Below are 20877 nucleotides of genomic sequence, written 5' to 3' on the forward strand. Positions count from 1 at the left end.
TATCAGTGTATGGTTGCCTCTCGTGTGTCGCCGGCTGGGAACTGGCCTACAACCCAGGCATGTGCCCTGACTGGGAATCGAACCACAATCCTCTGCTTTGCAGGCCCGAGCTCAATCCACTGAGCTACACCAGCCAGGACCAATTACTTTAAATATAAGTTCTATTTATAAGGCACAGACTAAAGTGTAATTAATGATCAGGTAATTCAAGGGGTATTGACAACCAAAGATATACTGTGAAAAATCTATCAGTATAGGTTAAGAGCAAATGGGCATTTGTCTAGTTTTCTCTTCTCCTGTATTGCATGCATAGTGTTTTTCTGTTACAGCATAAATATTTATGACTAAATATTTATGATTAATATAGTTAAATATTTATGATTAACATAGTTAAATGTTTTTTTAAATTACTTCATTCCATTACTAACTTTGCAGAAATATATATATATCATATACATGTAATATATATCACATGTATATGTCAAAATGGTCATTAACATGCAAAATGGAAACATTTTTATTGGATTTTGTGGTGTGGTCTTGGCTCACAGTGCTAAGGAAAAATCAATGGTTATGATCATACCTACTTTTGGAATTAAAAATGGATATTAAAAATAAAATTGAAATAAAATCAGAGAAGACACACTCTTTTAATCCAAAATTAATGCACTTGCTTATTCAGCAAGAATTTATTACCATCTACTACTGACTTAGCAGAAGACCCCACGATGGAGGTGAAAATGCAGAGAGCAGGAAAGAGGACAGAAGAGGCAGAGAAAATGAAATGTTCGCGTCCTGTTATCGGAAGGGTGCGGCGTCTGAACAGGGAGCTAGAGTCATACGTGAATGAAGTATGTGGAGACCCAGGTGGCTGTGGCAGGCACAAGCCACTTCGTTAGCTAGTACGAGAGATTTTATTTTTTCAGTCTATATAACAACTCTATGTTGCACTGAATGTCACTTTTTTCCTTTGGTTGGGAAAAAAGTTTGTGTTTCAGGAGAAAATGATATTTAGAATACACCCTTCCAGTCTGGGAGCTGTCCCACAGCTCTCAGTTACAGACAACGGGAAGCGGAGGAAAAGCATTCTTGTCCACAGAAATGCAAACGCATTCTGACCCGAGGGAGGGGGATGGCCCTTTCTCCTCCAGAAAAGCCCTTGGTGCATTCGTTCGCTCATTAATTTCAGTCCTTCTTACTCCACGGAAATCTGAGCTTGACTTCCCCTTTGAACCCCTCGTAACATCTGCCTGGTTCCCTCATTAATTAATGAGTTGAACAAAACTTCAGACACACGTTCATTTTACGTCTGCCTCAGAGTCAGGATTTTACCTTTTTGTACAAAAGTGTCCTTCAATATGGGGATCCCCCTGGAAGCCTCCCCCTAGCAGAAGAGTGGAGTCGAGTGTCCCTTCTGCAGAGCCCATAGCAGGCGGGGTCAGAGGTGAGGCCCGGCTGCAGAGCAGGGATGGTGACATTCTGAGACCGGGAGTACAGTGGGGATGGGAACCCCACAGCATGGCCCTTCTGGTGCTGAGCTGCGACAAGCAACCTGTGGACCATCCCCTCTCCGATCCTTCTGTTCAAACACAATACGTAATCTGAGCTTGAGCCACTGCTGGTGAGTTTCCTACGCTCGTTGCTGAAGGCGTTTCTAAATGGTAAGGAGTCCCTTCCGTGAAGAGGAATGTGAATAGTTCAGCATGTCTGGAGAACAGTGTTTACAGGGAGGCGGCAGTTGACCCTTAAATACGTGGGTGTTAGGGGTGCCAACCCCTCCAGAGTTGAAAATCCGTGCATGATATTTGACGCCCCAAAATAGACTACTATTAGTAGTCTATTGTGAGTACTAATAGACTGGGAGCCTTATCAATAACATCGACAGTCCGTCAACACATATTTCGTGTGATGCATATCACACACTGTATTCTTACAATAAAGTAATCAATAGGAAAGAAAATCCTAAGGAAGACAAAGTACACAAACTGTATTATTGGGGGAAAACCCCATGTATGAGTGGGACCACATAGTTCAGACCATGTTGTCCAAGGGTCACTGCAGAATGTCACAAGGAGAGCGTGGGAGCTGGGTCCTGGGCCGTACATGCCATGTGTGCCCCACAAAGGGGTCTGGACTCACTGAAGGTCAGTGAGCAGGAGAGAGTTGACCCAACTCTTGGGTTTCTGGCAGAGTCTAGACGGAAGGGAAGGAAACCAGGTTCGAGCCAGTCCAGACACACATCCGGTCGGCATCTTCCTTCCCAGCAGCAACAGAAGAGGGACACCAGGCCATTGCACAGTGAAGCTTCTCTGCATCCATGTGTCCCTCTGAGCGGGTGGCGGGCTGGGAAGGCAGTCAGTGACAAGTCACAGGTCTGGGTTATTAAAGCCAACACAAAAACTGAGCCTGGTTTCATTACTTTCAGATACATTTAAGGCTCAAACCAAGCTCAAAAATGTAGTCCAGAGTGTCCTTCTTAAGAAGTGCATTTTAAAGAAATAATCAGAAAAAAATACTTGAGTGTTTGATATGTAGTAGCTGCTTGTTGTGACTATTAATACCACTAGTTGAATGAAATGGGGGTCTTCTAATTGCTTTAAAAATCACTCTCCCAAGTCAGGGGACTTTAAAAGTGTATTTTTCACTTGATTTGGTATTTATTAGGAAGTACTATTTACAAACCCAGGAATACCTCCCTCTTCTTCTCATCTGCTGGACTAAAAATTTCTTTTGGGCATCTTTACACAACAAATGGAATATAACATTTTTATTCGACTCCTCTCCCCTGTCCTCCACGAAGCTACGTAAAGGGAAAGAGACCAAAGTTTCGAGGAGAATAAAGTTTAAAGTTCATAAAGTCAGTACACTGAACCCGAAGACCTGCACCATAAGATACACAGCTGCATTTCAGTGAATCTATCAAGAACTAACTAAGTGCTACGGGGCATCGAGAGCCCGGGATTATTGATCAGTAAAATTACCACATTTAGGCTTGTCTCCCCCTCCCCCCACCCCTCCACCCCCACCCTTTTCCTCAGCCAGCTGCAATGGAGCTGTTACAAATAACACTAAGTAAGGCCCACTGTGTTATTTAGTTGTCACTCTTCATGTAAAACACAGCAGTTATTTTTTAATTTTAAATCAATGAATGTCTCAAAGGCAGCCTCATTGCTTCAGTCTAAATGAATCATTTGTCTTTGCAAAGCAGAACACTTGGGTTACTATTCAAGGTGAGAGTCAGCAGTTTTTGTTTGTTTATTTTCTTTTTGACCTGTGTGCTTGGACGATTGACAATATTCTCCAGTGAAGAGAGCCAAAGTTAATTCAAGAACAATGCTAAGATCCTTCTGTAAGGTGTGGTAGGGAAATTAGCCACCAACTCGATCAGTGTATTTGTGTTTGCTTGTGGTGGAGAAGAGGGTAGACAAATCCAAACCTGGTGACTTTGCAGCTACTCACACCTTTCATTTGAGTGGTCAACACAGACAGGTATGTAAGTGAAAAGGATACAGCAGTAATGTCGTTTCACTATTAACGTGCACTGGCTCTTAGTTACGATTTGAAACATGGTTTCCCATGTACTGATTCTGAAAACATTCCTATTAAATATCAGAAAAGCAGAGCTCACAGAAAAAGTCATTTATTTTTCCCTTTAGAAACGGACTTCACTCATTTATCCCATCATCCAATGAGACAGGGTGGTGGTGGAAAACTGGACATTTTATCCCAAGGGGGAAAAAATAAAAAATTAAAAGTTAAAAAAAAACCCTCAAAAATCAGAAGGCAGAAAGAAAAAAGCCTATTGAGAGCTACCTTGCCTGCAAACTTGGCATTGACGTGCGCTGACATGGACTGGGGCAGGCGTGTCAAACACAGTAACACACAAGAGAAGGCAGTGGGAGCGCATCTCTTCCTTCTGCGCGTTCACAAGCAGGCTTCCCAGCGAACGAGGTGCAGGGAAGCTGCCCCCTGGACACCGTGTGCTCCCGAGCAGCCCCGACAAGCTGCGCAGGACCGCCGAGCAGATGTGACCATGGGCCCGGGCGCTTGGCAAGACCACTCACTGTCAGCGAGAAGAAGACAAGCCTGGACAGGGCCTCAGCTGTGCAGAAGTGACGCAGGTCTGCAGTGTCACCGGAGGAAGGGTCGGGGCTGGAAAACCCAGGCCTGTGTCAGCATCCTCTGCCGGGTCCACATGACCCTCTCCTCCCCTGTGACGCTGTCAACTACTAGGTCTCCCCATGAAAGAAAACATTCGTAGTAAGCTCGTTCCCTTCTGGACCAAAGTGCACATGTAAATATTCCTTAATTCCTGGGATCACACCAAACCCTTGTTTTTTATGGCATTTTCTTTCCAAGCCCCTTCTTGAGTGTGAAGAACCTTTGCATCTGGGGCTGTCAGTCGCACGCTGACCAACTCCTGGTTGGGGAGCCTTTTCTCTCCGTGGTCTTGGTCACTGGACTGAGCGTCCTGCCTGCAGCCCAGGTGCTGCTCTTTGAAACAGTCCTGACCTGGCTACAGTTTAACCCGCTGCTCTGAAGTCAGTCCCTCTGCCCCGTGGCTGGGCCCCTGCTTCATGCTGGACTTAACCCTGCTTGTCGTAAACCGTCTGTGGGCGGCATCTTGTGGGTTTTCTTCTTTACGTCTCTCGTTGTTGCTGGGCTTTATTTTTACAGTGAGCATGCAACAGAGGAAAGGGACGGGTTTTCACTGGAGGAATCGGAAAACAGCAAACCGTGGAGTCACTACATGGAAACGGTTCGGACAGCTGGAGGGATTTCACTGTCAAGGGCATCATCTAACGCTTCACACCGCAGAAGCCGTGGTAGAAGTTTGAACTGTAGGTTCTGTGGGTCTGATTTTTTTTTTTAAAGAAACTATTAGTTTCCAACACCCTGTGAATGTGCTAACACCAAAGCAACGTATTCGACCCACCTCAGGGAATGTCCTTTCTGTGTTTCCTGACCCAGCCCGTCTCTGAGAGTCTGCTCTTTGTCCCCGGACATTCTCTGGTGCGCGCAAACCCACGTTTTCTCTCCGTTCAATTCTCCTGACCTCACTACCTTCCAAGGGCTCCTGCTCTGTGTTTCACGTCAATCTGCACAAGTCTCTGTTGTCACACCTGTCACATAGGGCGGCTCCACGTCGTGTTCAGATTAGAGGAGCGTGTTAAGTGCCCACTGCAGACAACCAGAGGCCCAGAGGCACAGGAGTCGCAGAGCCCAGCTTTGCATCTGCCGGAAATGTCTAGTGAACTGAAGTGTAACAACTGTTCGTTTGGTGATCGATCACGCATTTTTTATAGCACTTCTACTTTCTTGAACTGTTACTTAAATGCACTCAAAGACATTCATTTAACAACGAACAAGCCACGACTGTGACTCAGGCATTCCACTGGACGTCAGGTGACACACAGGAAGAGTGAGGTGGCCCCTCCATCCAGGGCCAGAGTGGAGGGAGGAGGCGCACAACGATGAGAAATCACTGCACAGTGTCACAGATCCACAGGGCTGGAGCAGCAGGCCATCTTTTGGAGGGAAATGAGGAAAATCCATTTCCCCCGAGTTCAAATTTGGATATTGTCTCTCCAGGCAGAAGCTAAGACATCTGAGGCATCTTGGAGTATTCTCTTCACTCTTCACACCACGCACTGAGGAAATCGTGGTGCTTAGTGCCCTGGTACTGATTTAATTCACTTGATTCCCAGCTGTAAGCATACACTTTTGGTTGTATCTGTATATAATTGATATTTGGTCTAACAATAAGCTTACACTAATTTCCTTAAAAATGGTAAAATCAATCTAGTGTTGTTGACTCTTCGGATAAAAAAAAATTACTCAAAATGAACATGATTCTTTTGGATGGCTCCATTAAATGCAAGAAGATTTGTGTCTACGTTTAAAAAATGGGATGTTGATCCTGATAACATCTTGCATCTTACATAAAAAAATCCATCCAATCAGACTGTACATCCAGATAAAATCTCACATTCCCTCTCTGACAGCGGACTAAGAAATGTCCGAGACTCGTATGGTTGCCATTTGTAATATCTATTCACAAAGTTATACCCCAGTATTCTTAACTCCTTTGAGTGAAGCCCACACATTCTTTATTTTAATATCCACTTCATCTGTTATAGTATAAATATTTTAATGTCTGTTGAACTGACTTTTTACTGTAGTTTCCTATCTGATATTTCCAACTCTAAATCAAGATTTAAGTTGAGTTCTGAGGGAGCATTTGGAATAGAGGTGGTGATTTCCTTTGTTTCACCAGCTTCAGGGAAAGGTGGAGTTAAAAGGCAGCAGAAAATATATGTTTTTTAAAAATTATTTTGAATATATGTCAGTTTCTTGAATCTTAGAGTTGATCATCTGAATTATTAGGATCATCTAAACTTATGGAGGGCCAACTCTGTATGAGGCATTATGCTAAATATTTTCTCATACTTTATTTTGTTTAATCCTCACAATAATCCCTTACAGTTCTGAGGAAGCCCAGGTCCAGAGAAACTGTTATTTGTCAAAAAAAAATCACACAAACAGAAAATGAAGTTACTGTATTTAAACCAAGGAATGCTTGCCTCAAAAGAATCACATTTTCTCTCTTCTGTGCTACATCATTCAACTTAGTTTATTATACTCCATTTAATAAATGTCTTCTGCAAGTAAAAGGTGTGCCATGAAAGAGGACTGAGAGATGAAGAAGACACAGTTTTCATTTCCTAGGGGTTAAAGTCTGCCCACTGATTATGTGGGAATGTGACTCCACCTCAATCCGCAAAGAGAATTCTGAGCCAGCCTGTGGGGGGCTGTGGACCCCCAGGGGTGAGGACACATGGAGGAGGCACCAATGCCCTGTAGCTCTCAGGTGACGCGGGGCGTTCGGGGCTGTCAGCAGTTCAGAATGACGGGACCTGGGACACACAGAGGCATGGGCCTCGGAGATGACGCCTCCTTACATGCATTGCATCAAGTTTTAATGAATTCAATGATTCTGTCCATTCGTAATTGTTTCACATTCTTCAGAAAGCAAAGAATGAAGCCAACTGCTTGACTGGATTAATCAGTGTTTGCCAAATTGATAGTTGAACTTGTGGAAGAACACCTGTCCCAGTTCTTTGGGGACACGGTTCTGGATTTTGCTGCAGCTGCTGTCGGGAAGTCCCTGTTTTGGTGAAGAGACAGGAGCAAACGCAGACCCACCTCCAGGGCAGCTCTCAAAGTCAAGAGGCTTTCCTCCCTCGACAGTGTCCACAGGTAACTTTGCAGACCGAGTTGGCAGGCACGGGGTCAAGACCGAGCTCCACTGGGACTTCATGTAAAGTGTCCCATGGCTGTCCTTATTGAGAGGGGACTTATTTTCAAGTCATAATTCTACATGCCGTAATGTACATTTGCGGAACATGGCTATTCATATCTCCATATTAGGAGGCGAATTAACACAGGATATTTTTAATGGTGAGCCAGGACGTCTAAAAGTTGTAAAAGATGTGAGGAGTCATTTCCACGGTGACGTCAGACAGCACTACCATTTGATGTAAACTGACTCGAATTTGGGTTGAGTTATTGTTGGTTGATGGAATTCAATTGGGAATTTATGACCCAGTCTGAAATGTTGCCTCCTTAAGGAAGCCGTCCCTGATTGCTATTGACAGAATAATCTCAACACTCACCATGTTTTCTACCTTAAACTATAGGTCTACATGAACATGAACTAATATTCCAGCTACAGTGTATGTTCCGTGAAGACTGTGGGGCCCACGTCTGATTTATTTTTTTAAGTAAATTCCCCTTAGCATTTACTAATCTTGTCAATACAGTTGCTTATGAAATAGGTGTTGAATGAAACTTATCAAGGTGTGCCAGGGTTTTTACCCTAATTTGTTTTTATGACAGTATTTCAATGGAGGTTCCAATTTCTATGGTAAGCGATAACTTATGGAACTAGAAAACCACAAAACATATTCAGTCCACCCCTTGGATTTCAGGTGATAAATATCGATAAAATCAAGCTTGTGCCCCTAAGCCAGCAGGCACCTTAGTTCTCTCTCTACAGAATTGTGCTTTTTACTAAATGTGACTTCATGAAAAGAAGGCTTTGTGCTCCTCCCTTTCCATGACAGTTTTTTGGTGGAGAAATGAACATCACATTCATAAAACTTCCATAGACTTGTTTGCAAATGCTGACTAGACTGGTGAGATCAACCATAACAGCCAGGGAAGCCATCTGGGGGATGTGATGACGGACGGACTCTACGCTCAATGACCGCTCAATGACCGTGAGGAAGAGAACTCTGGGCTCTCCTGATCCCATGCACCCGAAACGTAGGCAAAGCTGGAGTGCGCCTGCTTGTGTTCAGGAATGGTTTTGCTGTCAAGATCTGTGAACCAAATGCCGTGTTCACTTCGCTGACTCGGGTCTGTTACTGTCAGTGTTTGGATGGTCTATTGCCTTTAAATGTCTGTGGAGAAATGCCCTAGGAAAAATCATCTCAAATATAAACCAAGTCTTTCCTTACATCATTTATATAATGCTTTTTTCCAAAGAAAAACGGGGGTGTTCCTTTTTTTAAAGTAAATTTCAGAAACTAGATGCCAATCAATCAAACAGCAATCTCATAGCCCATAATGAGCAATATATCCTAAAAGGAGACAGGAAAGTGAGAGGACTGCACAGTAGCACCTCTGGTGGAAGAGTCTAAACAAAATGAGCCCGAGCTGGAATCGACTCAGTTCTCCGGATCAAAACACCAGTCACAGGGAACACAGTGGACAGAGGAACGTGTTAAATGGTGGTGTGCGGATAAAATCAGCAACATCCCTGAGGCGGCGGAAATTGTGTGGGACAAACCTGGCTTCTTCCACCACAAACTTTCAAGGAAAAACCAAAGTGGGGGGTAAGGGGGAGGGCGGGGAATTTATACACCAAAGGGAACTTAAGAGATGTATCATTCAATGATAACAGGAAGATTTCATTTGGATCCCAGTTCACACAACTTATAAAAGATTTAAAAATAATTGGGAATGTGAATATCCTATACATATGTGTACACACACTAACATGTACATACATATATGCATTAAGAAATTACTGCTTTTTAAAAAGATGTGATAGTGGCACTGTGGCTTTTAAAAAAATAAGAGGCTGCTGTTTTTTACAGAAACATACTGATATATTTCAGTTGAATAATGTCGTAGATGGGCTTCAGGAGTAGAGGCAGGAGTGGGTAGATGTAGAGATGAGACAACAGCGGCCACACATTTATAATGATCTAAGCCAGTTGGTAGATACATTGGTTTACATTTTTCTCTCTTTGTGCATGATGAAAATTTTAACAATAAAGTAATTGTTAAAATCTGCTGTTATCATCCCATCTTCACAAATGAAAAGGCATCTTTTCAACGCATACAACTAACAATTTAAAGTCATTATAGGTTTTTCAAATCTGACTGAGACTCTCCATAATTTTTAAATGATCAAAACTGAAATTAAGTTATCCATGAAATCTATGTCTTCTGGTCTGCCTATACCCCTGGACTATAACTTGATATAAAAAGATTATAGAAATCCCTATCTGAGGTTTATTGTCCTTAGAAAGGATAATGCATACTTTTTATTCCATCTTTCTAATTAGTAATTTAAGCATATGTTCAACATTTAACTCTAAATGTTTGCCTTTTCCCCAAGCTCGGAGACAGCTGTCCAAGATGTGAATGCCAGAAAACATTTAAATATCAACATCTGTTGAATTATGTTAATTTAGTGCAATATAATTGGGCATGAGTTGGAATTGATCAGAAGTATATGAAATAAACAAAGGTAAATTCCCAACAATGTCTTGGTGTACACACAAATCACCATGGAGTGATGAAAAAATATTTCCAATGAGAAAGGACAAGGAAAAAACACTGATCGTGAAGAATTAGAGGCATAGTTCTAATTCTCTGGGACATTATTTTGTGATTTTAAGTTTATTTGAATATTGTCTCATAATTGAAAGGTAATGAAAATTAGCTGAAACAAGCGACATTTAAAAGCTTAAAGTGTGAATATTTTTGATCAGTTATTAACTTCAACATTAAGACATTCTAAGTATACTTATGGAAGCACTGAATTCTTCAGGTTCAAGGATGACTCGTGTCCTAGCACGAGCAGTTACGTACCCGCAAATCTGACCTGCTCCCTAGATAGGACAGACTGTTTGAAACTGAAAGTGTTTACGACATGGCAGATGAAGTTCACTTGATTTATTCTGGGGACCGTAAGGTACAAATTACCAAGTCGCAGCTGTTGCTTATTGTGTTGCTGATTCAAAAATATTAATTTTTACAGCGGCTCCTTTGCTCATAGGTTAGGAATGCTGGTGGTTTGGGGGAGTATTCTGGCACAGACACACCGCGGGTGAGCACGTTCCCAAGCGTCCCCATAATGGAGCGGTGACCCAGGCAGCGGGAGGGCCACAAGCTGTTGTGCTGTGGCCCTGCAGGTGCGCCTGCACCGGGTCCTGGGGGAGCCATCTCTGGGAGGAAAGGTCACTTCTGTGCCCATGCCCATTTAATCATAGGGCCAATTTGGAGCGTGCCAACTGTGAAACAGACACCTGTCCTCAAGGAAATGGACTTCAGACGACAAATTCATCGCAGCCACAGGTCACCGCAACAACTTTTGCATGCTATGTGCCATGATGGGTGACTGTGGCCAAACCTAACCACAGTCCTAGGGGTGACAGGCTGTGCGGACTCTCAGTCATTTGAAAATGTCTCGTTCGCTGGCTAGATTTCAAGAAAGAGTGTTTCACTGGGGAGCCCTCACCGACGTGTTGCTTGTCTCCAAGTGGCAGAGCCCTGTTCTTCTGTGTAGCTTATTCATGTCAAACTGGAGAGCAGCCCTGCAAACTTCTAATGTGCTAATAACTAATTTTATTTAGTATAATCACAATTTAAAGTAACACTATAATCATTAGTTTAAAAATTTGGCAAGGAAGGTTAGAATTTCGGGATTCCTAAAGGACGGGGGCAGAGAACTGGCAACTGGAGAATGGTGCCCTTTTTCAGGCAATGATTTAGTCACATGGAGTAAAACGGATTAATTAAATGCCTTAGAAACCACTTTATGTTGTATATGCGGTATGTTTCCAGTTATTCTAGTCTAAGTACCTCTGTATCTAGAAGCTATTCAAATTTTAAAGAATTAGAACACATATGCAATTAAAATTGTCCCAATTTTTAAAAATATGAAACGCATCCGTTTTAATTAGAGGGAATATGTGACTTTCTATTTGTTCATTCATGCATATAAATGGCTTAAAATAATCTAAAAGATAGTTTTCTATCTGAGGGATTGGATACACTTTTATAAAACAATGAAATTTAATGCTAATTTTACGTCTGGAAAGAAACAATGAGAAAGCACTAGGAATTTTATTTTGAAAATTAGTACATAAAAGCAGATTCAAGCAATTAGTTTAGACATATAAAATACCTAAATATAAAAAGTTAATGATACAACTTGCTTTAAAATATGGTGTTGAATCATCAGTTTTAGTATGACAAAGGAGGACTTGTTTAAAATTTTTTAATTTATTAATATGGGATAATTAACTTCTCATCTTAAATAAATAAAATAACCCATCAATTACTTTTGTTGATACATTTAATTTTGTTAATACATGTCTATGAGAAGCAATGCTAAGTGAATTCATCGATGTCATTAACCAGCGCGCTAATGAACACTTACCCAATCCCACTTTATTAACAGCTGCTCAAAAATGTAGTAATTAATAGTTCCATTTATGGTTGGCAAAGCTGCAACATGACAAATAGTTTTGTATCTGTTGCAAATTAGCTCTCCTTCCCAAATAACAGATGACACCGTGGGGAGAACTGAGCAAACTCGAACCCTCGAACATCTTTGGATCTTTCGAAGCTCAAACAAAGAACAGCTGTAATTTTGTCTGCTGCAGCTGCAACCAGACACGGGGATCTGCCCCATCACAGGAAACCGTGTGTGCTCAGTGTCGGCGGAAACGGAGATGTCCTTTCTAACCTGATGAAAGAAGGCTAATGTGTGTGTGTGTGTGAGTGATGGCATTTGTTTTGGTTTTCTGATTAAGTCTATTGTAATTTTTAAAATTTTACAAGACTTTTTAATACTAATCAGACAATATGGCAGCAGAAAGAGAAGTCCCTTTATAAGACATTATAGCACACAATCAGATACGAGAGTTAACCCACACTAAGTAGATAAACATAATGCTTGTACAAAGTAAAATGAATGAACACCTTTCTAAAACACATTTTAAAATACCAAGTAGAATTTAATAATCATGGCAACAAAATGTTTTTATTTGTTTTCAAATTGCCTATCAGGTACTCAGGGGATGTAGCTTCTGTGCCTCCCAATAGTAAATGACAAAAATCGTGCAAGGGAGGGAGCAGGGCAAATTTTAAAAAAGAACAAATATAAAAGGAAGGCCGTGACATGATCTAAGTAATTCTATGTAGTTGCCATAAACCAGCAGTCTTTTGGTATGGATTCTGAGGACAATAAAGACCAGTCATTAAATGTGTGAAGAACATGACGTCGCCCAGCATTGAGCATCACTTAGCACGTGGTTTTACTGACTTTCCCTTTGGGAGGCCACGCCAGATGTTCGGGTGCTGAGCAAAGGTAATGTCATGAGAAACTCTGTGAAATTATTTCATTGGAACTTCAAATAAGGTGAAGGCAGAGAGGAAGATCTTTCTAATTTTGGGAAACATGGAATTCTATTTGAATACTGAAATAAAAAAAAAAAAAGCTAGGATACCAAGTCTAGAACTGAAGAGAAAGGTGTGGGTTGAAGAAGTAAGTCTTGATGTCACTAGTGTTTTTGTAAAACACTCAGGCCCACCACCCTAAGGTTTGGCTGAGTGTATGTGCGTGTGTTTTGTGTGTGCATTTGTGCGTGGGTGTGAGAGCATTTTCCTTCAGCTAATAATCTACTACATGTCGTGCTCACTCAGGAACCATGCCTGTTCATTGCTCGATGTTCACAGTGACAGATAATAGGTGGGTAACAGGTAGATGATAGATAAGAGGACCATGAGTGGACACCCAAACTCAACTGACTAATCAAACAGAAGGACCAGAGGGGAGCCATCAAGACAGAGGCCGCCTGGAGGAGTGCAGGACAGGAAACAAGTGACTTCACGGGCTGTGATGGAGAACCTCAGAAGGACACATCGAATGTGTACAGTAAGTGAGGATGTCACGATGCAGAACTTTCCCATCACTCGACATCTGACACACCTGCTCTGTGACAAGGGCTCCCAGAGGGAACAAAAATACAGCAGCAAACTAAACGGAAGGTGGGTAAGGCTGATCATTGGAATGAATTAGATTAAATTATACCTCTGTTGATGGTGTTTGTTTAAATTCGTTTACATTATACCTATGTTAAGGATCGGTCAAAAGTATGATTATGGGACCGCCAAAGTATCCTATCTGAGAATGTTGACTATGTTTACAATAGACACAGGAACAAATAAATGGGTTCATATTTGAATAATACCTATTTGCATACACATGAATGACACGTCCTGAGCAGCCCTGAAGATGATGGGGACAGACACGAGGTGTGGAGAGTGAAAGGCCAGGGAAGGAGCCCAAAGGAGCGCCACCCTTGTGGCAGGAAGAGGAAGTACAGGAAACCTTGCAAACTGGAGCTCGTTATCGATGAGGCAGAACTTCCTGGGAGCACGTTGCTTAAAGGAGACCTTAACAGGCTGTCACCCCTTTGGTACTGTGGGACATAGGATAGTCTAAGAGCTGGGAAAGAGCCATCGTTGACTTAAAGAGCCCAGATGAAGAGTAAAGTGGATGTGGAAGAAAAGAAGAAGGGAGATATGCCATAGATTGGACACCTGGAAAACTGCCAAACTGCATGATAATTGGTGGCATCGGTAACTATGTCTCTCAAACCCCTGGATGAGACCCTGAGCATTCCCCTGAGAAGTTGAGGACGGGGTGCACCACACGGCACTGGTGAAGCTGCCCCTGCAGGGCCAGATCACATGCGGTTGGCGTGCAACCCCAGACCTCTCCTGGCAATCACCAACAGCGGACCACTTGTGCACCTACCCTCTCCTACCTGCCTGCTGTGTGGGGCGGGGGGTCAGTGAGCCTAACATTTACTGATGTGACGTGTTCCAGTTCTGTTCTCTGACCTTCAGGTTTTCCACAAGTTGAGAAAGAGAAAGTCACTCATCCAACAGGGGTAAAAGTCAAGACAATATTAAACATACTAAGAAAGAACATGACTTTTAGGGGCAGAAGAGAGAATAATGCATATAAATAAAGAAGCGAAGAGCTGCCATCTTGCATTTAATAAAATGTTTTTCAAAGATTAAACTTGAGTAAGTCTCTCTGTCCCGGTGTTTACTTGAACTTTACAAATAGCTGCATGCTTAGCACACCTGATACCTTCTCAGAGATAAGAAAATACACTGAACCCACAAACAAGACAAAGGGGGTACATGAAGAAATGTTCCAAAACACAATGCGAACTCTTAGAAATGAAAAGTATATGAGAATATTTTTAATCAATTAAAGATTTGGCAGCTAACATTGATGAAAATGCCCATAAATTTTTAAAGATGACAATATATAACGTTTTTTTAAAAATTGGAGAATCATTTGGGGGTGCTCCAATATCCAAATAATGGGTGAAGAGAGAAAAAGACAGACATTGAAAACTGAAGATGTTGGAAAGAATGCCTTCAAAATCCAATGAGTCAAAATGGTCCCCAAACTGGAATTCCTGGCTAAATCAAGCCACATGAGACTAGACGAAGGACTTTCAGATGAGCAGAGTCCCACAAGTTTAACCCTGCCGGCTTTCTTCCCAGAAAGCTCAGGACAAATAATGGCACAGGACCCAGGAAGCAGGTCATCCCACCTAGGAGAGGGAGGGACCCCCAGGATGGCAGTGAAGAGAGACCCCAGGACACCAGAGATGCAGCAGCTTGGACAGCGAACAGTCCTGAATGGACCCGGAGATGGGGGTCCTGGAGGGTCGCCCCCAGACTGGAAGGAGAACAGCTGTACTTCTGGGAAGAGGAGGCCCCACAGAAAGCACAGCAGCTGCAGAAAAACGACACATCTATGGAGAACATCTACATGTGCAACCGCATTAATACAAACGACTATCGATTTGATCTGATTATGATGTAACTATCGGGGAGAATGAGGGAAATGCGGGTGTGTGTGTTTGTGTAGGACACACACCAGTGACTCAACAGGTAGTGCTAAGCCAAAAATCCTCCAGAAATAATAACAGCAGCACGTAATTTAGGTTCATGCTGGAAGAAAGGGCTGAGGGAGCCGAAGTGGTTTTCCCTGGAGAGTAAAACTAGGGAAGGGGGGGATCGGGCTGGGGCCTGCAGTACTTCCTTACAAGTCTTAGACTGTGCCCCAGGAGAAATATGATGAAAACTGAAACTTAACAGGTGTTTAGGAAACATGCAGGTGGAAATAACAGTACCACATTTTTAACAACAGCTAACATTGGAGCGCTTACATTTTAGACGCTTTATAGGTATTAACTCATACGTTCCTTACAACAATGTTATGAGGCAGGTACTAGTATTTCCTCTGTTTTACAGAGAAGGAACCTGAGGACAGACAGACTAAGCGGTTTGCTCAGGATCACCCAGCCGGTAAATGGTGAGGCCAGGATGAGAGGTCAGATGCTAATGTCCGAGGCTGCACAGGGAGGCCAAGGCAAGGCCACAGTCTGTGCGCTGCGCTGACTTGGCACCTTTTGGAAATCCACCTGCAAACCTTCTGTGCACAAGTATTTGCTGCCTGCAAACCTACTGTGCACAGGTATTTGCTTCCTGCATGTTGGGCATAGTTTTGGTGCCGGGCCTCCACCAGTGAGCAGGGTAAAGGCTTTGTCAGCACGAAGCTCGAAGAGAGGGTCAGTAGAGACCAGAATGGCATGTAAGGCAGAGTCCGAAGGTGCTGGTGGAGGGGGGCTTCCGTACATGGAACAGAGACTTGAAGGAAATGGGGAGCAGCCGTATGGGGAGTCAGCTGCAGGGAGAGTGTTCTGGGCAGAGGAAAGAGCAGGTGCACCATGGAGGGCTTGGTGTGCTGGGGGGACAGGAGGTGCAGGTGAGCCTGGGGCAGGTGAGCCAGAGTTCCAGGGGGAGGAGGTGACGTCAGGGAGAGCAGGGCCAGATCCTGGGGCCTTGTGGGTGAGGGAAAGGGCCTTGGCTTTTACTTGGATTGAAAAAGAAAGCTACCGAGGATTTTATTTTAAATTTTTTCTTAAGATTTTTATTGAGATTAGTGACGTAAGCAGAATGCACACGTTTAAAGTGTACAATGTGGTGAGTTTTGACACACGTAAACACATTTGAAATTTGCCACACCCACACACTGAACATACCCATCACCCTGACGTCCTGGACTCGCCACAGTCTAGCTCCTCCCAGCCTTGGCCCCGCCCATTCCCACTGGGCAGGGGAGATAGGCCTCCTGCTACTCTGTGTCAGTCTGTGTTTCCTAGAATTTTATGCAAACATGTTACATCTGTCAGTTCTTCATTCCTCTTCACTGTTCAGTCATACTCCACCGTATGAAGATACCACAGATTGTTTATCCACTTACTTGCTGGTGAACGTTTGGAGTGTTTCCTTTCTTTTCTAACTATGACAAATACAAGCCACTAAGAATATATGCATACGAGTCTTCTAAGTATTCACCTGGACCTTAGAGTAGTTAGTTCTATGTTTAATATTTTAAGAAACTTCCCAGTTATTTTCCAGAATGTAAGCACTATTTAACTTCCACACAATTATTCTATTTCCTCTACATTGTGTAGCCTTTTGCATTTTTCAGACAGTCTAGAAGTTGCCAGTGGTCCCTTCCTCTGGTTTCACTTTGCATTTTCCTAGTGAGTGATGATATTTGACATCATTTCCTGTGTGTATTTGCCACCCACATGTCTTCTCTGGCCAGGTGTCTCCAAGTGATTATGTTTTGATTGAATTTCTTATTATTTAGTTTTTAGAGTTCTTTACATGTTCTTGACATGAGTCTCTTATCAGAAATAAAATCTACAAATTTTTTTTTCTCATCTGCGACTTGTCTTTTCATTCACAGTGTCTTCTGAAGAGCCTAAGTTTTCCACTTTGATTGAATCTGATGTATCAGTTTGTCTCTCATGGACTGTGTTGTGGGGTTCTACCCAAAAGTCTTTGCTCCCAAGGGCACAAAGATTTTATCTCATGTTTTCTAGAAGTTTTATGTTTTTAGGTTTTGTGTTAAGTTAAGTTTGTTATGTGGTGTGAGGTATGGGTCCAAGGTTTGTTTGTTTTTTTGCCTATGGATATCCAGTTATTCTGGTACCATTTGTTGAAAATGCTATTTTTTTTCTCCACTGAACTGCCTTGTGCCTGCTCGACACTCAGTGGTCTGGAGTTGTGGGCGTGCATTTCCTGACTCCAAGTTCTATGCCACGGGCCTACTTTTCCATGTCTGCACCATGGCCTCCCCTCTAGTCTTTATTGCAGCTTTGTGATAAGTCTTGAAATCCGAGAGTGTTACCTTGTCAACTTTCTTTCTTTTTTTTAAGTTTGGCCATTCCAAGTCCTTCACATTGCCACATGAACTTTCGAATTAGCTTGTCAGTGTCTATACAACAGACTGATAAGATGTTTGTTTGGAGTGTGTTAAGTCTACGGATATGTTATGGGAGAACTGACATCTTGAGAACATGAAGTCTCCTGACCTAGGAACAAGGCATCTCTCTCCAGTTATGCAGGTCTCTTTAATTTCCTCCTAGCCTTGTTTTCATACACCCCAAAACACTGATGAAATGCATAGGGATACATCTGATAAAATATGTGGAAGGCTGATATGATAAAACTTATAAAACACTGCTGAGAAAAATTAAAAACCACTGAAGTATTTGGTGGTTGTGTTCTATTTCTTGCCTCACATTGTTAATTTCTTTCTGTATCTCATTTAGTTAATATTTATCATGCTAATTTAACACTTTTCTGATTTGCTTATTCTAACACATCTGCTGCTGTTGGAATCAGCAAGCCAGTATATTGCTTTTTCTCTTGAAAAGGCTGTCCTCACGTGTCTTGTTCTCTGTCCTACCAGGCACTGCTTCGGGGGAAGGCCAGTCTCCTGCAGGAACCCCAAGTCTTTTGGTGACCTGGATCGAGTGAATCTCACTGAGGACGGGAAACCATGGTCATCACACCCAACAGGACAAAGTGACTCCTCTGGTAAGGAGATTGCTCACCCCGCTCACTCCCAGAGGGGTGAGGATGTAATTCTACAGTTCTGCAGAGCTGGAGTTAGGACGTGATGACCTGTGACCAGGAACCTTTCCCTGCCCCTCACAAACACAGCTGCACTGGTGCCCCCTTTACAGACATCTGTCCTTCTTTCTGGGCTCCCTGACATCCCCTGCTGTTGGCGTGCTACAGGGCTGCCCAGTGAGCATTTCTGTGCTCGACTGGTGCCCGCCCATCCAGGGAATCTTTAGCCAGCGTCTCTTCGAATGTCGGGGTTTTTCAGCCCTTCTGCACTCTCCAGCAAGGGCTTTGATTAAACGTATCTTAGGCCTTTTCTGTGCCTTTTAACCACTCTCATTTCTCCAACTCCTTGAATTATTTCAATGCTATATTCTAGTGTAGTTCTTCAGCTGTATCTGCACGTCACTAATTCTCCTTAAGAACCATATTTCTCTTTCTAACAATTATATTTTTATTCAGGTGTGCCTCATTAATTCTAATAGTGATCGGTTCTATAAACTTTTCACCTATAGTTATTTATAATCTAAATTTTATACAGAGTGTATATAATTATACATACACTTGTATATATAATTATATGTAATTGTATATGTGCACACACACATATATATAATTATATAATTATTGGTAGTTTATAATTTCAGGGTCTGATCTCCTTAGGGGTAAATATATTGGTTTTATGTTAACTCTCACTGACGGTCAGCTTCTGTGTGTGCAATTGAGACATCAGCTATGTACGACCGAACTGACATCTGCTTCTGCAGGTACCCGATGGGCTCTCGGTTGGGGTTAGTTTCTGTAACGTGGTCCCTGGGGGCCATGGCGTCTGCGGCCGGGTGTTAACACAGGGGCTGGTATGCTGGCGATGGCAGGCCATGGGGCGAAGGGACACAGGTGGCTGCGAGGTCAGTTATCTTGTTACAAACTGAGCAAGTGTAAACCTCGGGACAGTAGGCTAGACCAATATTATGGTCGCCATCTTCATATCAATAAAATTAAGTATTCCCAATCACCACACATAAACTTTGAAAACATATCATCTAAAACAATATCCCAGGGCCCATTCTTTGTAGAAAAGCAAAAAAAAGAACATCAACTCAGTAACAGAAAATGAGCAAGAACCCAAAAGCATTTTTAAAGATTATATTTTCTATATACTCATTTATATATAAAAATAAATAAATGCGCATTGCTCTCTCATGATGTCTAAGTACCACTTAAATTTGGGGGGTGAATTAATTCTGCTTTTTGAATGATAAAATACAATAATTACTCTAAACCCTGATTAGTTAGGGGAAACACATTTTCTTTCAGAAATGTATTCTTTCTTGTTCATCAGCTTTTACAAACACATATAAAATGGTATCTTTCTATGCATGACTAGTAACCCTTAAATATATTCTTATGAACAACACAAAGTATTTTAAGCTGGCTCTTTAGAAGCAGAGGCCACGGGACCACAACGCGCCGCACTCACACGGCCACAGACCACAGCGGCAGGGACGGACTGACCAGCAGACTGATCGGCGGTAGAAGCGAACCCAACGGCTTACCTGCCGGCTGTCTTCCCAGAGCAGCTCTTCCTGTGCCCCCTCTCCGCTCGGTTATCCCGCAGAACCTGACGTTATCCGGAGCGTTCAGAGCAGGGTGTAGAAACAAAAACAAGTCCGTTACATTATTTTGTGAGTAGGGAAGCAGGCTTCCCCTTCAGAGGGACACTCTTCGCTCACAGCATAGCTTCTTTCCCTCCTGATTTCCCATCGAACGAAGACCGCTGCTTTTGCTGAAGCGGCCACCGAAACTCTTGTGGACATGTGAGGGAGAGTGGGCCTCCTGGGGCTGCCCTGGCCCCTGGGACTGGAGGTCCGGAACCCCGCTCTGATCCTGTCTCTAGGGAGGGTCCTGGGGATGGTCACGGGAGCCCTGGCCATCAGCCTCTACCACTGTGTTCAGGGAGAATTGTTCGAGGCTTTGTCTCCCGTGCTGCTGACATAAAAGACATAGTATTGTTTCCCCTGTATTTAAGTGTATTTCCCCAAAGAAATACACTTAAAACATTCTTTCAAAGAAATTATTAGCTTCAAACAGATCACTAGAAGAGATCTATGTTTGATTGCCTTCTCAGAATGCCCCACCATCTGGAATCCTTCACAGTCACTTTACCTATTTGAAAAGAAACAAAAAAAGAACTATTCTTTACTGTTTGTTCACTCAACCTATAGCTTATTTCTGCAGCAAATGATTTCACACAGACAAGGCTACAATGAAGTTGCATACTATATTGGAAATCAGCCCTAAGAAAAATAGAAATCTTAGAACTGGGAGTGCAGGGGGTGTGTGGGTTCGAATCCCTGCTGTGCCCATAACAAACAAGTCAGCAGGTTTTTATGACGGATCTACCATTTACAAGCTGTGTGACCTTTGGCCAAGCACTTCACCTCCCCAAGTCCCCATGTCCATCTGTGAAATGGACACAACCCCATCTACCTGGAAGGCTGCTGTGTAAAAGCAAGATAACCCACGTGAGACGCTTAGCACTGTGACCAGAACGCT

At 42.8% G+C, this 20877-nt stretch overlaps 2 protein-coding genes across 2 annotated transcripts in view; one reads left to right on the forward strand and one right to left on the reverse strand.

Annotated features, from left to right (window-relative positions):
* Window positions 1–20877, reverse strand: part of GPATCH2 (G-patch domain containing 2) — a 122875-nt gene that overhangs the window by 14468 nt on the left and 87530 nt on the right. The window contains exon 8 of the mRNA XM_037140640.2: window positions 19878–19942. Coding sequence (XP_036996535.2) covers window positions 19878–19942 — 65 coding nt within the window. The remainder of the gene's footprint in view (window positions 1–19877; window positions 19943–20877) is intronic.
* SPATA17 (spermatogenesis associated 17) overlaps window positions 18270–20877 on the forward strand; it is a 189323-nt gene continuing 186715 nt past the window's right edge. The window contains exon 1 of the mRNA XM_037140644.2: window positions 18270–18291. The gene's annotated coding sequence lies outside the window, so the exon portion shown is untranslated. The remainder of the gene's footprint in view (window positions 18292–20877) is intronic.

Source organism: Artibeus jamaicensis, unplaced genomic scaffold, assembly GCF_021234435.1.
Source record: "Artibeus jamaicensis isolate MK-2021 breed Jamaican fruit bat unplaced genomic scaffold, CSHL_Jam_final contig_467, whole genome shotgun sequence".
Lineage (NCBI taxonomy): Eukaryota > Metazoa > Chordata > Mammalia > Chiroptera > Phyllostomidae > Artibeus > Artibeus jamaicensis.